At 39.2% G+C, this 16,801-nt stretch overlaps 2 protein-coding genes across 4 annotated transcripts in view; both read left to right on the top strand.

Moving 5' to 3' along the window:
- The first annotated feature begins 2,809 nt into the window (after nt 1-2,809).
- Nucleotides 2,810-12,502, top strand: cxcl14 (chemokine (C-X-C motif) ligand 14). The gene is made up of 4 exons (XM_031866984.1): nt 2,810-3,163; nt 4,918-5,023; nt 9,203-9,316; nt 10,422-12,502. The coding sequence occupies exons 1-4, from the start codon at nt 3,100-3,102 to the stop codon at nt 10,435-10,437; spliced, it is 300 nt and encodes a 99-aa protein (XP_031722844.1). The 5' UTR covers nt 2,810-3,099; the 3' UTR covers nt 10,438-12,502.
- A 1,547-nt stretch (nt 12,503-14,049) lies between these two features.
- fam13b (family with sequence similarity 13 member B) overlaps nt 14,050-16,801 on the top strand; it is a 63,573-nt gene continuing 60,821 nt past the window's right edge. For 2 of the 3 annotated variants that reach the window (XM_031867004.1, XM_031867006.1), the window contains exon 1: nt 14,050-14,322. The gene's annotated coding sequence lies outside the window, so the exon portion shown is untranslated. The remainder of the gene's footprint in view (nt 14,323-16,801) is intronic. The other variant, XM_031867007.1, reaches the window with a different exon arrangement.

Raw genomic sequence — 16,801 nt, 5'->3', positions numbered from 1 at the left:
TTTTTTTTTTTTTTTTGGTGATGCCATTAAATTAAACTATTGTTTCTCACATGGACAAGTTATTTATAACTCTAACATGCTACATATGTGTGTGCGTTCTGGTTTGTATGTTTTCTCCCCCTTCAAATTACAATCTAACAGCCTATCATCATACTTAACGATATAAAGTTGACACTGTCAGGTCCATTCTCCATCCATTGTGTGCGGTCCCTTTAAGAATTAGGATTTGGGAGTGACGCGGATATGAAAGCTAGTTTATCCGTCTTTCCTTTACAAGCAGGACAATTATTTCTCTTTATTTGAGAAAAGTTCATATTTGTGTTGTCAAATTTCACAATGACCCTGAAATTCTGTCTCTTGTGTTATCATATACTGAATGCAAGCAAAACTACAGAGTAAAATCACACTCTTTCTGATTGAACCAATCTATGAACTGTCTGAAACAATGGATATCCACGGCCCCAAATGGGCCCCAAAAAAATTGCCGCACACTGCGCGCAAACATGCCACTCCCCTTGGGGCTAAGCCCCCCCTGTCTTTGAATCCCAGAAACGCCCCTGTTTAAGGCAGTGATTCAGTTACCGGGCAGTACGTGGAAAAAATCTGGAGCAGCTCAGCTAATTTAAAAAAACTATGAAATTATAACTGAAAAAATAAATACATAGCCATTTATCTATGTTTAGGAGGAAAATGAAAACTCAAATGAAGTTACAATTGGAGGGATGCTGATCTGTAGAACATTAGGAACATAATGGACTGGTGTGGATGAAGGAGTGCTTGTCTTTATCTGATGGAGCTGTGAAGGAACATCGGAAATGAAAAAAACTGCTTTAGGGCTTTCCAAATTTGATTACCAATTATTTGTTCGGGAAATTGTGAATTCAATGTTCACAATGATGTTTCAGTTAGGGATCATGAAATAGAACTTTCTCTCAACCAGCAGCGTATTTGGCTGATCAAAAATGACAGATGATGTGATTTTCATCGACATTTCAAGACAGATTCTTTTTGGCCAAAATCATCTGCAGTCTATTTATTTAACTTCAATTTCTTTCTTCCCTTTGGTCTTCGGTGAAGCTGAAGTGATCTAATGGATCCAGACAACACATGTCCGACTGATTATCAGTCACTTCAGCTAAAGACCGGAACAGACAGCTCACCGATGTCTTTTATCCTGGGATCAAAATGACTCGGGATGGATTCTCACAGCATCGGTGTCCTGCAGGGGCCGCGTATACATCTTAATCCGTCACAGTTTGCTCTAAATGATAGATGCCGTCATGTCTGTCTTTTACTGGATAACCAGAGGACCCAAGGAAGGATTGGCAAAGGTCCCTTGTTGCTGTTTAAAGCAAGATGCTGAATTCAAGATGGATTCTCAGTTGATTTGCTCCCTTCTCAGGCTGCACATGTAGTCTGCAAAATAGGCAGCGGTTTTAAAGATGTACATGCTTGTACTTATGTACATACACACTCACAACTATGTAGGCATGGACAAACTGTACACACACACACACAACGGTCCATGGTGCAGACAGACATTTCATGGCCGCTGGTTTGAGTGATGACAGCAGCTGATTGCATCAGCGTTGAGGGCAGGGAAGTGAACACAAACACACACACACACACACACACACACATAGAGAGAAGGCACACAAACACACACACACAAATCCTTCATGATGCCGGACGGTGATGAATCCGGTTTAATCCTGTGGTCAGAGCGTCCCAGGTGGGTGGGGTCAGACCCTCTTCTCAGGGCTATCTCTTACAGGCCAATGGTTCAGCCTGATGGCATCCCCAGATACAATGGCGGCATTTATTCATGTTCACAAGATAAAATGTATTACCAAAGTCTGGCCTCGGGACCCATATGTGCGTAACAGCAGATTTTATTTGGGTTGCCAAATAAATTTGCAGAATTTCTTCCATAATCTGTTATTTTTGATTTGTATCTGCAGTACACCTTTGAGCCACACGAGGAAGCCTGAATGTCCGTATTGATCTGATATTTGTAGCCTAAATGTAACATTAAATCTAATAGGAAAGGCTAGCTTAGATTCTGTTTGTTTTACTGAGAAGAGAAAATGAAAATAATGTGTTAACTCCACCTAAATGTATTATTTGACCTGTGTATATGTTTTCAATAACACATGCATTAAACAAAGTTGTGATTCATCAAATCTCTTCGAAACGGCTGGTTACTTGGTTCTTATGTATTCAGGATTATGAGATGATGTAGAAATGGTAGTAAAAAGGACCAGGAATGTTCATCCCTCCACTTTAAAAAGTTGCCTGTAAATAACTCAGCAGAGGAAACTACACTCTGCTACGCGATGTGGCGTTCTTTGCTTATTTTTTGTTATTCGTTTTAATATTTTAGGACACTGCAGAGTGTATTATCTCACCAGAGGCAACAAAAAAATAACTTATATGTGTTTACGTCGTTGTCACGTTCAAACGGTCTGCGCTCGTTGCCAATCGCCTCAGTGTGACGTTAATAGCTGCTTCTGTCAGTTATGATCAGGACAGAAGCTGAACGGTTACAGAGGGAGTTCAACCAACACCGTCCATCAAATCACACGTCCTTCCACCCTCGTTTTTGATAAACAAAATGTGTGTTATTTAGTTATTTTCGCTCCCTCCCTCCCTCCCTCCCTCCCTTTCCATGTTCTCCACTTCTCCCTCTCAGGCCACAAGTGTTTGATTCGCTGTGTGGCCGCGCATATAAATGAGAAGAAGACAGCGGGCTGCTTTTAAAAGAGCTGCTGCCTGCCTCTCTACAGAGAGAGAGAGAGAGAGAGAGAGAGAGAGAGAGAGACCGACCTAAACGAGTTTGGAGATCGGAGGTTCATCCAAGCGCCTCAGACGCACAGACGGAGTTGCACAATCAGCGCTCCAAAAGGAAAAAAACAGAAGCAGAAACCCCTCAGCAGCTCCTTCAGCTCTGACATCCAAACAGTCACTGCAAGTGGATTTTATCTGCACCTCGAAAGACTTGTGTTCATTTTTTTCCCCCGTGTGTTTTCGAGAGTTCGGATTTTTCTGGAGCTTGCTTTTTTTTAAAACAACATATATTTTTGTTTTACTTGTGAAAACATGCATCGGTGCACAGCGGTGCTACTTTTGTTAGTGGTGGCCTTGTACGTCCTGAGCACAGAAGGTAAACTAAAAATGCTTTTTTTTTTAATTCTTTCATTTTTAGTTGAAGTTTGTAATCTGTACTGTGTTTGCGTTGAAGTAATGTTGATGTGACTGAAAAACAAACAACAGCTGGAGTCGTATATGACGCCTGCTTTGCTTTGTTTCATGTGTGCATGAATGGAATTAAGCTTAAAATCTGTTTTCCCGTCAAGTGTTTGTGAGTAAAGTTGATGCCAACTCTAATTTGCAGCGCAGGTTGTGAAAACAACAGTTTAGTGAAAGTGCCTCAGTGGTGTGTTTGCTTGCATAAATGGTCACAAAATAACTATGTTGACATTATGCCACCTGCTTCAACTCAGCACTTTGTTCTTTGCTTTATTTGATCTATAAACACTGAGAACATTGAGAAGAGCGTAATGTTACCCCACCATGTTACAACATAGATTTCATACTATGGTGTGAAAAATCAGATGAGCCGTGTGCTGGCATTCACAAGCCTATTTACACCCTGAACGCCACTCTGGGACTGCGTTTCTAGCAAGACAAATGAAGCTCACCATATGTAACTGGAAGAATTATACGCCAATTTTCATGGAGAGTGGGGGGGTTGAGGAATGCCATTGTTATGAAAAACAGATTTCAATGAAAATGTTTTGAGCAAAAAACACCCTTCAAAACTTCAATAGAATCCATTTATAACTTATATATCTGCAAATAAATGACTTTTAAGGAAAGACAGTGTATTGTTAGTCAGCTCTTTGAAAAGCACATATTGTGTGAATGTCCTAGCATGCTGTTGCATCATAGTTTGGTGCAAAAAGAGGAGAAACCAATAACTTGCAAACGATCAACTTACACTTTCAAAGTCACTTCAATTTCTAGTTTTATTATCGTCATCACCTAGATGACAGGATATATATGAGTAATCAGGTGCATGTCTTTCGGAAGTAGACCCTCTATAGACTGAAGCCATTTACGCCCATTAAAAACCTCATTACACAGCATGGATACATCGAGCTCAGTGTTGGGAGCTGTTGTTGTCCAGTGTGTCTGTGCTGGCTCCAGTGTGGAGCTCGAGACAGATTTAATGGCCGGCGGTGAGGACAGAAAGCAGGTGATGGATGAAGGAAACCTTGGACCATCCAGGTCATCACCTCCTATAACAAATATACAACCCAGCAGAACTCCTCTGTCATTATTCTGCAGCATAAAGTCACAACAACTAGAAAACTGGACCTCCAGAAGATGTTGGACTGAAACAAATATTTTGTGACTGCACGTTTCGCCTCCGTTAAAGCTCTTAATGTGTCTTATAGAAAAGCAGCATCAAAACTGGGGTTTCTGTTGAAACCAGAGGTTCTTTCTGCCTAACTTGAATCAATTCAGTGTGAATTCATAAATCCTCTGAGCTGCATTGGATAACATAGCAAATCAGTTCATATGCTGACTTGCACCGAACAGTAGATTCTGAAGTAACACACAATTTATGCCAAAAGTATATTAAATAACATGTTTATATGTGACTTAATCTATAATTTAAACTAATTAAGCCTTTAATATTGGCCCTGGTTGTCAGTGTGTGACATAAAGATAAACCGAGGGGCTGATTCAGAGCTGACAAATCACAAAAACTTCACTTTTCTATCACTTCAATGTCACTGTGACTAACTTTAATAATCTGCCACACAATCAGTCTCCATTAAATCCCGCAGCATTACAAGTTCATTGAGTTACGTGTTGTCTGACACACCTGTGTGTTTGGTTTCTCGACAGCCTACAAGTGCAGGTGCACCAGAAAAGGACCAAAGATCAGATACAAGGATGTGCAGAAGCTGGAGATCAAACCCAAACATCCGTTCTGCCAAGAGAAGATGATATTGTGAGTGAGACTTTTATTCCCTTTCTTTCTGCTTGGTCTCTTTATTGTTTGTCTTGTCCGTCTCTGCCCTTTCCTTGCTGACCTTCTACCTCTTCTTCCTCTCCTGCATTGTATTTTCTGTCTTTTCCCCCTCTTTCCTCTTTATCCTTCTTATCCGTCTTTTCCTTTATACCCTTGACCTTTTCCCACCAATCTCTTTTCATATACCTGTTTCTCTTTATTTTATACCTGTGCTGGTATGCACCACACGTCATGATATAACCGTATTTGTACCTGCCTGACACGCGGATTAACTCCACAGCCGCGACTTCGCCATGACCATAAAAATATTTGGCAGTCGCAGAGGGATAATCAAAACATCCTGTCGTCTTTTGCTTAAAGCACTTTGGAGGATTTACAGTGTGATGATTAACTGATGGCACCCCGAAAGTCAGGAGCGAGGAATTATTTATAGTTGGAAAGGTGGGGAGAAAAGAAACACAACTTTCCAGAAGTTTCTACATGACTATCTAAGGAAGGCTCAAGCTTAATTTCCAGACAATTATCACACAGTTAAGATCCTGTCACTGATTGTCTCAAAACTTCTACTTTTCTGGTGGATTATTGCATCTCAAACCGCTGTGTCACACACAGTTTGCTGGAATGCAGCATGATAACTAGGCCTCTTCTTCCAGAGGGGTCCGAACACACTCAGAGTGTCCTGTGGCGCTCGGATAGAAAACTTTGAATAAATAAACTTTAACATATAGCCTACAGTGTGTAGAATATCTTTGTTTTCATTATGATCTTAGGTCAACTCCTGGGGATGAAGTTTCGTACGTTGCCAGAAATATGAGCCGTGATTTCCGTGTGGAATTCATTTGAAGTTTCATGTCAAAGCGACATGAAGGGACAACAGATTGGGATGTTATGTCAGCCTCACCAGAGTCCGTTTTTGGCTCAAGGCACAAACTGTGCTGCCACCTGCTGGCAAATTACAATTTTACACTGAGAACACTGAAAAAACGGATCATGTGGATGTGACATAATGGCATGAATGTGTTTCCTTTAGGGACAAAAATACAAGTCAGTACAATGTAGGTCATTATGTTTTAAAGTTAAGGCATTGTTCGAGGTTAAGGTTAGGTACATGGTGGATTATGAGGTTTAAATAAGTCTCCAGGTAATGAAAGTTAGTCAATGTCTCTATAAGAGATCAAAATGTTTTGACTGAACACTGGTTATATTTAAAACCTTTAATTTAAGAATATTTATTGTGCAATTAACTGAACACCAAAACATTGATGAAAATCTGATTGAAGCATCTCCTGTATCTATTGCTCTTTGTAATAATGGAGTGTACAGATTATAGCAGTCAACTTTTCCTAATGGACATTAGATTAATCATATTACATGGATCCCATAGATTTCAGTATTGTCAATACTGCAGCGATTAGTCTAATAGTCTTTTAGTTACTGGATTTTAACAATTTTAGTGACGTATTTATCATTTAAGTCAGTAATGAATGCTTTACAGTTTGCTGGTTTGACCTACTCCGCTCTTTATACATACTTTCCAGCTTTAAAGCATTTTAGATTAACTATTTTTGGATTGTGGATTTTAGGCCGTACAAAACAAACAATTTGAATATGTTGCCGTGGGCTCTGGGAACTTGTAATGTGCGCTTTTCATTATTTTGCGACATTTTGTGGTGAGGTGATCAATTAAAAAGATAATAGACAGAGTTGTTGGAGCCCAGGTACTGTTTTTAAAGTTGATGTTCTATAATGAGCAACTATTATTAAAGCAACCTAACATTAAAGTGACGTAGGTTGATTAAAAAGGTTGAATTTTGTCAGAATAAGTCAGGAGTCAAGTCACAAGTCTGAATAATGCACAGAAACACTAATAACGTTATAGTGTTTTGCTGTGTGTACAGTATGTATATGTGACTAAAATGATTTTAAAGGACAATAGATATGTTTTCAAAGACTATGCAGCCCAAAAACAACAACAAAAAACACACTAGAAGTGCTAGAATTGGTCAACTTATGCTCCCAGGTCTGTTTTTGTGTGGGTGCGCGTTTCCCGCCGCACAGCCGTTATTTAAGGCTACTCTATTAGCATGAGATGGGGGGCCACCAGCAGCTGGTGCCCAGTGAAAAATAAGCCTTAGTGGGCTCCGGAAAGCCCCAGAAACAAGGAGGGTAAGAGAGAAATGAGCAGAGTCCCCCTCTGGCCTTTGTTGTGGCCGTTTGGCTCACGGCGCTCAGTTTGGCATTCTGGGCTACCACTCCTCAACCACTTACACAAGCTCTGGGCCACACAGTGACCCTGTTTCCTCCTCTTTTCTTTTCTTTCTCTCCCTTTTCTCTTTCCTTCTCTTTTCCATTCAGGGTTTTTTCCCTACTTGATACTCTCTTTTATATTCCTTTTCACCCTCTTTTCATTCCTATCACTCTTTCTGTATCTTATTGGTGACCCTCTTCATCAGTTTCTCTCGCTGCCTTGATACCACATATAAACTAGATAAACACTCCGTTACAAGTAAAAGTCATGCATTCAAAAATGTCACCGAAGTAAAAGTACAGCAGCATTATCAGCAAAATGTATTAAAAGTATGCAGAATTTTAGAGAGTGACATTATATTGTGGGATTAGTTTTACTGATTCTAATGATTCATGTTAAAAATCTTATTGTTAATCATAAGTAACTTGTAGCTGTCAAATTAATTCAATAAAATAAAAAAGTACAATATTTCCCCTTTTAAAGTAGTGAAGAAGAAGAATAAAGTAGCAGAATATGGAAATGCTGCAGTTCACTTCATGAACATAACTTCCTTTATTTTTCCTTACATTCTTCTTCTGACTCGCTCAGAGCCTTTCCTTCCTCCCCCTGTGCTTATGAAACATTTTGCTAACCACATTAGAGCCGGTCGCTGCCCTGCAGCTGCCCAGGTGAATGATAATGAGGAGGAACCAAAGCTCAAATTTCACCTCCGCTCAGCAGCCACGGATAAACATTCAGGGTGTGTTTATCATTATGGGCTTCGAAGATATGAGTCCTTTGGCGTGCACACATACAAAAGCACTTTAATCTGGTCTCTGTCAAACACACACTCGAAGCTCAGTGCCTCCATATCAAAGCGTGTACAGCTGCCTCTCAATGGCCAAACAAAGTGGCAACTGAAGGAGCAGGAAAGCAGATGCAAAACTCTTTGACCTACATCTTTATAACTACTGAATGCAGTGTTTTTATTGAGAGTCAAGTCTTTTCTCTCCCAGTCAACTTATTTAGCATTCATGGTTTGGCGAAGCCTTTGAGTGTGTCACTGGATGGAGAGGCCCCATGGCATGCTGGGTGTTTTTTTCCCACATCTCCCTTGTTTAGCCTGAATGTGCCACATGCAGGCAGACTGTCTCTGGCGTCGCCTTAAGCGGAGGGTTACAGACGGACCGATTGATTCAATGAGCCTCGATGTCACATTTTTTAGTGGCAGCTCCATAATATTCCTCCATTGCCAAGTAACCGACCTCCCTGTGAAGGCTGATCTTTTTGAACTGCGCGAATGTTATTGAATGCAGGTTCAAATTTGGGGCAAAAACATGTCAAATGTGCTACAAAGTGACCAGTTTCTATTCGAACTACTCACAGTGCCTTTCAGATCGTTTTAAATGCCCCCCAATCAGTATTTTCTCTCCATTCAGCTCCATTGTTATTCGTACAAAAATACATTCACTTTAACTTGGCTCCTGTTGATCTCAACCTTCTCTCAAACTATTGAAGACAACACAGTTGTCTATTTCTCCAAACATATTGTGCAGTTTAAATTAACTATTTTGGTGTCAAATTATTGGTATCGAAATATAAAATAAAACTTTTTTTTCTCTAAATCACTCAACAGTAGCAAGCTATTTGTGGTACCATCGTATTATTAGTGAATATATTGAAAGTTCAGCCGGCTGTCTTGTATTTGTGTTATTTCTGGAGCTGAAAAACTTCAGCTCCAGTTTATGACGAACATGAAATAACAGCAACTGTCTTTCTGAACCGTACACACTTAAATTGAACTGCTGTGGGAGTGCATACGATTATGAATGTTTGTATTCTTATATTTTGATAATAACAGGAGATTCTTTTACTTTCTATCATCTCTGTTTGTTTGTTTTTCGTCTCTTCTTCTTTGCTCGTCCTCCCAGTGTGACGATGGAGAACATGGCTCGGTTCAAAGGGCAGGAGTATTGTCTTCATCCCAAACTTCAGAGCACCAAGAATCTGGTCAAATGGTTCCGCATCTGGAAGGACAAGCACAGGTAATAATCAGATAATCATTTGTTTTACTAGAGTTTTAATTCCTGCTGTAATTCCTTATCCTACACCCTGTAATTGTGTTATGTTCACCATCTTTGTGGCTGAGGGGTTAAGATGCATTGTCTTGAAGGTAAGCACAAGATGACGAGAGAAAACATTTAAAACTTCAGAAGCTGAAGACAAAAGAGTCAATGAGCGTCATTGTTGGACAAATATTGTCATAAATATTGTTGTGGCTGTTCTAGTTAGCTCTAGTCAGCATGCAGTTTGCAAAAATAACCTAATCATGCAAAAAAAATGACTGTGACATCAATAGTTATCATTCAATGCAGCTATAGTCAATATTTACAATGGATCAAATGACTGTGTGTTATGTCTGACTGTGCAGTTCCCCTCAGCTCTACAGAGCTTTATAGTCTCTTGTTTTTAGAGACTAGCTGGTGAATGTAGTGGAGCATTTATCATCTAAGAGTCAGATATTTCTCTCAGGGGTCGGTAGAGACCACAAACAGAGCCAAAGGGAGAGTAAATAATGGATTTCTATTCATCAGATGACAAGAAACACAACTCAAAATCAATGCTAATCTTGCTCCAAGACAACTGGATGCACAAAAAGGCAAATGTATCAACTTAAAAACATACCAATGTTCACAGCTCGTTTCTGCTGCCCCTATGTGGAGTTTATACAATAAGACATTTAGTACGACACAACACAAAAAGGCTCATAATCGATGTTAGCATCTGATTCTCTCCTATTCGATTTCTATAACTCCTTCTGCTGTGCTGACCACATGCCCTGAGTTGACTATGTAAAGCTTTATTGATTTGTTTTCTTGAAATGTCTCCTCTCATTTGACCTCCACGGAGAGGTGAGAGGTCAGGGTCAGCCACAGACAAAAAAGTTTGCAGAGGGACTCCGTGGGTTTACAGGGTGATTAAACGATGTCCTTCCACTTTTATCCACAAGGCTAACAAATGAAATGCAAGAAACTACAGGAAAACACCTGGTGAAGGAGGCTAATGATGCTGGCAGAAGACAACAACTAAAGGAGTCAATCTTAAGATTAAATCACAAATAAACTAACTCTTCTTTTGTTTCTTCCTCAGGGTGTATGAAGCCTAAAACCTCGGCACATGTGGATCAAGTGAGACAAAAAAAAAAGACGAAAATACCACCTGGACTGTTTTTTGCGAAGTACAAGATGTGATCTGCAAACAAACTGTACTTCTTCCCTCTTCTGCCTGAGATCTGTCGAGCATCTTTAGTTCGTATATATATATATATAAGCTGGTGGGCTCGTTCTAGTTACAGTCACTCACCACTCCAGTCTTTACATCTGTAGTTATACTTGTCAAATAGTGGACGAGCGACCGCCATCTGTGTTCACGCAGCTGTAGGTTTGTTCAGTTGTTACTTAAAGGGACTTCTCTTTTGCTTTTAGGCTTCTTTCAAAGTCAAGAATGAGTCATTCTGAAGAAACGGGCAAACCTTCCTTTCAACAAAAAAAAATAAGAAAATACAGTGTGGGTGTTTCAGTTGTTGAGAGTTTCACTCGTCTTTATTCACTATGACGGAGAAGATATTTGTACAATGCCAACATTTAGGAGCTGGTCACCCGTGTTCAAGAGGTTGTAGTCAAAATGTAGCCGTGAAGCTCCTCAATAAATCTGATTCTCTGTATTTGTAGAGGGGCGGTCAGTGAGCGGTTACACATAATACAGAAGTTGCTATTGTTCCGTCAGATAGACGGAGCCACTGTGTGTGTGTGTGTGTGTGTGTGTGTGTGTGTGTGTGTGTGTGTGTGTGTGTGTGTGTGTGCCATATCCATGCTAGTCATGTGTGTCAAACAAAAACTACTCTGCAGCACCAATTTTGTAAAATATGATCTAATCAACTGGCAGAGTGTAGTTTCAATAGATATTAAAGAATGCCAATAGTTAATTTGTGCCATCCCTGCATACAGTGGATTTTGACCATTGGAGTTCATTAAATACACTGAGAAAGCGAGACTGTCTGCAGTTTACATCAACGAAGGACTATCTTTTATATGCTTTCACTGGTTGAAAAGTTTTGTAGTTCCAATAAATGTGTAATGAAGCAATATCTCATACAAACTGCCTACATGACCGCTGTATTGAGCTACGTATGACAGCATCCTGAAAGGATAAGGCTGGTGGTATTCTAGTTTGTTGTTAATGTAAATATATATCCCATGGAAATATTCAAAATCACTCAGTGCCAAACCCATTCATTCCTATTGGAGACGTACATTAATAAAAACAAGTCAGGAATAAATGCAGAGTTCAAAAAAAGGCTAGATAACTTCTAAAACATCTGGGCACTGTAGTTTTTAGCAAACGTCACTCAAACAGAAGTAAATGGTATATTTGTTGGGGACTATATTCAGCTGCGTATGAATACATATTGGGGGCTCTGCTGAGTGGCAACAGATGGTGACTCTAAATAAACTACAGGGACCATGTTTATGATAAGAAAGAAAAGTATCACCAGGTGCAACAGTGAGGCTCATCGATGTGTTTTTTGACAACTTTGGAGATCTGCGCTACAGAGAAATCAGCTAAATCAGGCCTTTGATACAGAAAATACTTGTTAAAAGGATGGACTCATTGTTGGTTTTAATTTTTCTTTTTCATGGGATTTATTGACAATAACAGAAATACATTATCATTTAAAATGGGCTATGAACTGTGTCATTATTTTATGGTGATGATATCTCCTCCTGTAGATCTCTTGAACAATAACTGTCCTGTTATTCTGTATGCTGTGGACACACTTGGTAATAATCACTGTTGGGTGTTGTTTTGTTGCCACCAAACAGAATTCACACGCAACTATATCTGCATATATACAAAAACACCATGTTTTCTTTACCTTTTGAAGAATGTGCATTGCTCTTGTTTTATATCTTATAAATCAATATATATTAAAAAATAATTTTGTAAATGGACCAGTATAGCCTATATGTTAGTGAGAATGAATTCACCTTAAGACTTTATAGCATCGTGTATATTGTATTACTGCATTATAGTTGTTTTTTTGCTATTTAAATCTTGGTTTGGTAACAGATATTTGGAGGGTGAGTGTTTGGACCGGCCCACCAAACACACAGTTAAACATTCCACTGAGTGTAAAACAATAAACACAGCAATAAAGTGTCTATAGAGCAGCTCATGTTTGTGTTTGATTGATGGGATTGAAAACTGACACAAAGATGTTGCGGATGTGTGAAGAGGAAGGAAGATGGAGAGCTTTCAAGTTGAAGTGCTGTGAGACGAGCCGTCCACCAGGTGGCGGTACATACCAACTGATTTATATCAAGCGAAGAGCAGCAGACAGTTATTGTAATGATTGTTAAGAGTAAACACAGAGATAGGTTAGCTGTCACCTAAATATTTCAGTGATTGGGGTTTGTACACATGTTGTGCATACTTGTATATACAGAAAGAGATTAATTCACACGTACATATTGAGGTAATATAGGCAAAAAAATGTGTTGAAATTTTCTGGGGAGCCATTTATAAAATCAATGTCAGTAAAACTCAATTTCAAGAATCCTACATTTATCACATTGTTTGTCAATGACAGGTACACACATGACCGTGGTTTCACAAATAATATTAAATGTTATTTATGAATGGAGAAAAATAAAAGTTTATGCCTGTATTTAGAACTTCAGACTAACTTAATCTAGTATATTTGACATAATGTGTAAAACTGTAACAAATTAAACAGTTTTTGCATCGTGTAAAGACTGTTGAGTACTTTAATAAATCATAAACAATGTCTTAGGTTACTCTACTGCCCTCTGGAAAATCTGTTCCTCCACCTCGGGTCAACGGGCCTACTGGGGGCCCAGAGGGCCCGGGGCTCAGGGGGCCCCTAAACCAGAGCTTCTGGTTCTCAAAGGTCTCAGTCATTCCTGTCATGATACATTGTAAGTGAGTGTTAACCGCCCTGTGTTTACCTATAGGACTTCAAGAGTGGTGTACTTTGTAATCAGTCAAAACTACATTTAAACAAAACAATGCACACAAACCGAGGTGGTATGAACAGTGGTAGGAGTATGCAGATCTTTTACTGAAGAAAAAGTAGCAATACCACAGTGTAGAAATACTGTTACAAGTAAAAGTCATGCATTCAAAGCCTTACTTTTGCCAAAGTATAAGTACCAAAGATAAAAGTAGTCATTATGCAGAATGGCCCATTTCAGAATAATGTATTTTACCGGATTATAAGTAGTGATGCAATAAGGTGTACATCACTTTAATATTGCAGCCATTAACATTTTTAGTGGGGAATTTCACCAAGGAGTCTTATCTTAACCATAATAATATATCATCATGTATGTGTTGATTATATTTTGTAATGTACAAAGTCACTAACTAATGCTTAAAGTAAAAAGTAAAATATTTGCCTCTGAAGTGTAGTGGAGTAGAAGTAAAAAAGTAGCAGAAAATGCAAATACTCATGTAAAGTACTTCAAAATACAGTACTTGAGTAGCCCACATGTACTCTCTACATAATTTGTGACGTAGTTGGTTCAACTTCAATGGAGACAAAAATAAATCCCACATACATTAAAGAAACATTTTTTCTCTGTTGGTATGCGTTAAGTTAGCTGTCCGCTAGGCGGGGTCAGTATTTGGCAGCTGTCTCCCGCTGTGTTCAGTGTAAGAGAGGCGGGGCCAGTATCTGGCAGGTTCGTCCATTGAGGGTGTGTGTATGTGTGTGTGAGAGTGTGTGTGCGTGTGTGTGTGAGAGAGAGAGAGAGACTCGCTAAGCAACGACCTGCAAAAACGGGCATCCGAGCAAAAAACTAAACAGGAACCACAGTAATGTCGAGTGTCTTTGCAATGATCCCGACGATATTTCTGCTCCGTCTGCTTTGATCGCATCGAAGTTATCATCTCTCTCCGGACCGTCGACTACAGCAACACATCCAGAAATTGATGCATCTCGCTCCGCTGTCCTGTTCGTGTTGACCTGGTAAGGTTAGCTCCATTAGCTCGCTATGCTAACGTCGCTTCTTCTGGTTCACTCAGCATCTCAGTAGCTAAAATGCTAAGCTAACTGTGTCTGACGCTTTTGTATTGTCTTGCTTTATTAAGAAGGGATTGCACTTGGTTTATTAATGCATATGCCACAGCCATGTCTTCATTTAGAGGCCAATGTTGGCGTGCACGGCGGTTGTTAAACCGTTTGTTGCTTCATTTGTGTTCATCGGGAGCTAACGGCTAACGGCTAGCATCGGAGAGGCAGTTCAGTTCCATCACATCTGTGGCTCCAACTCGGAGACGGAAGAAAATGGAAAAACTGTCGTAAATTATTAAATCATTGAGGGTTTATAGGCGCCACGAACAAAACCGAATTAATGTCACTTGTTTTAATATGTAATACTATACATATGCTATATTATACTCGTTTACTGTAGGTTTGTGTGCTTTCTGCATCAGGAATGTGAGATGTCACCTGGTTGTGAACACGGTTATTTGTACACAACCGTGTTCAGAAAACATAACGTTTACAATCCTCTTGTTTTTGGGTCCCTGAAGTTTTTTTTTTTGGGAAACTGTAGCCGTTAGTTTCGTTTTCTCTTCTAGACAGGTTCTGGGTAGCTTCATCATTTTACACAGCTCGGTCATATGAAAACACTTCTGCGCAGGAATGTTCTGGTGTTTGGTGGCACAGCGCGTCTGGTGAATAGATTTGTGGGTGTAATAACGTCGTTTGTGGGATCTGACTTTCAATTTCTGGGCTCTCTGAAAAACATAAAAGCATAATCGTATCCCCGTCCATTGCCATGCATTAGGACGGATTTGGTCTCTCCTATGGTGGACTATAGGCATGAGTATGTATTTAGGGTACTGGGTGCACACTTTCATTATTGTGCATGCACACATTCGTGTCCACACATACTGTATATTCAGGTAATATATATTAAACATAAATAAGTGCAGGGAAGTATTATATGAAGTTAATTTTGTAACATTGTAGAGCGTTTATTAATCTGCAAACTCTTCTTATAGTCGATTTATTGTTTAAATACCAGTCCCAGGTTCCAGCTTGTTATATGTGTGAGGCTTTGCTGATGTTGATTGTCTTGTGTGATAGTAAATTTATATTTTTTTGGTGACAAAACAAGCTCTAAAAAAAGACATGGACTTGGTCTTAAGGAAATGAATACATTCATTTTCACCTATTTATGAACATGTTGTAGACTAAACGATTATTCATTTAATCTGGACAAACCTAATGATGATGATTGCAGTTTTCTTTATAACCGTATCTGTATTTATTGCATGTGGTAAACTGATTGAAACACGGAATGATTTTAAGTTATATGAAGGGGTAGGAAAAAAACGAAAAACAAAGCCATCATTGTAAACGAGAGTTTAAGTAAAAGCATGCATGGGAAAACGGCAATTAAGACTGACGTTGAGGAAGTTATTAATGTACTATAAATAGCAGCCCTGGTAGGATTTTACTGCTGCAGCAGCTTGTGATGCACTTTGCTTATGAGATAATGCATCTATGCGACACTACGCTTTAACACTATGTTTATGTAGTGTATGTATGCTCAGGGGTGGAACACGTTATACTTATTAACAGCCCAAACAACTTGAATCTAACCTGCAGCTCTGTACAGGAATACACTCGATCAATGGTCTTATCTGAGGCCTGTATCTCAGTAAAGTTTAACCTGTTAGAAAAACACCAGCTTATTGTGTAAGAGACAGCAGATATGTCTAAAGACTGGAGTAAAGGTCAACTTTTGCAGTGATGCTGATGTTGGAAAATATGTTAGCAGAAGTGTTGTTGAGTCAGCTGCTGTAATAAACGCTGGATTGATGATGTAATACTCTCTAAAATACCTTCATGGAGGTTATAATGTTCAGTTTTTGTTGGTGAAGAGGTGTTGATTCTACTTTATGGTCATTTTTGTGAGGTTATGGTTTGTGGTGCAGTTGAATTGTGCGATTCTGAGATGTATTTTTTTATGTTTTGTCCGCTCAGTTAGATATTTGAATCCTGTACATCTCAACAGCACCACTAATATAAAGTATATATTTGTTATATTATTGATTAATCTGACAGTTAATTGGGGGGCGTGTCGATAGCTGAATGGCTTTGGCACAAACCACATAACGCCCCAGGTCCTTTCAAATATCTGAAAAATTCAATAAGAACTTCATATTCAAGTTGTTTTGTGTGAGACTAAACATCAACCTCTAATGATGTTCAGTTTACTGTCGTATAACAAAGAAAAGCACAAAGTCCTTCTACTTGAGAAGTAACTGTTGTGCATTTTTGCTGGAAGAATTAATGAAAAGACGAACTGATTGTGAATTTAGATGAACTTATTGACTAACTAATCATTTAAGCTTTAGCTAGGTGTTTTAAACTGGCAGCTCTTTCTCTGTGTGTGTGTGTGTGTGTGTGTGTGTGTGTGTGTGTGTGTGTGTGT

Source organism: Anarrhichthys ocellatus, unplaced genomic scaffold (genome assembly GCF_004355925.1).
Source record: "Anarrhichthys ocellatus isolate YVR2014 unplaced genomic scaffold, GSC_Weel_1.0 scaffold37, whole genome shotgun sequence".
Lineage (NCBI taxonomy): Eukaryota > Metazoa > Chordata > Actinopteri > Perciformes > Anarhichadidae > Anarrhichthys > Anarrhichthys ocellatus.
Note: the sequence above shows the minus strand (reverse complement) of the source record. Positions and strands in the feature narration are given on the sequence as shown.

Bases quoted from the DNA above. Each gene is read 5' to 3' on its own strand.
- cxcl14 (XM_031866984.1), top strand. From the start codon at position 3,100: ATGCATCGGTGCACAGCGGTGCTACTTTTGTTAGTGGTGGCCTTGTAC. The intron at 3,164-4,917 runs GTAAACTAAAAA...GTTTCTCGACAG, and splicing joins GTACGTCCTGAGCACAGAAG to CCTACAAGTGCAGGTGCACC. The intron at 5,024-9,202 runs GTGAGTGAGACT...TCGTCCTCCCAG, and splicing joins TGCCAAGAGAAGATGATATT to TGTGACGATGGAGAACATGG.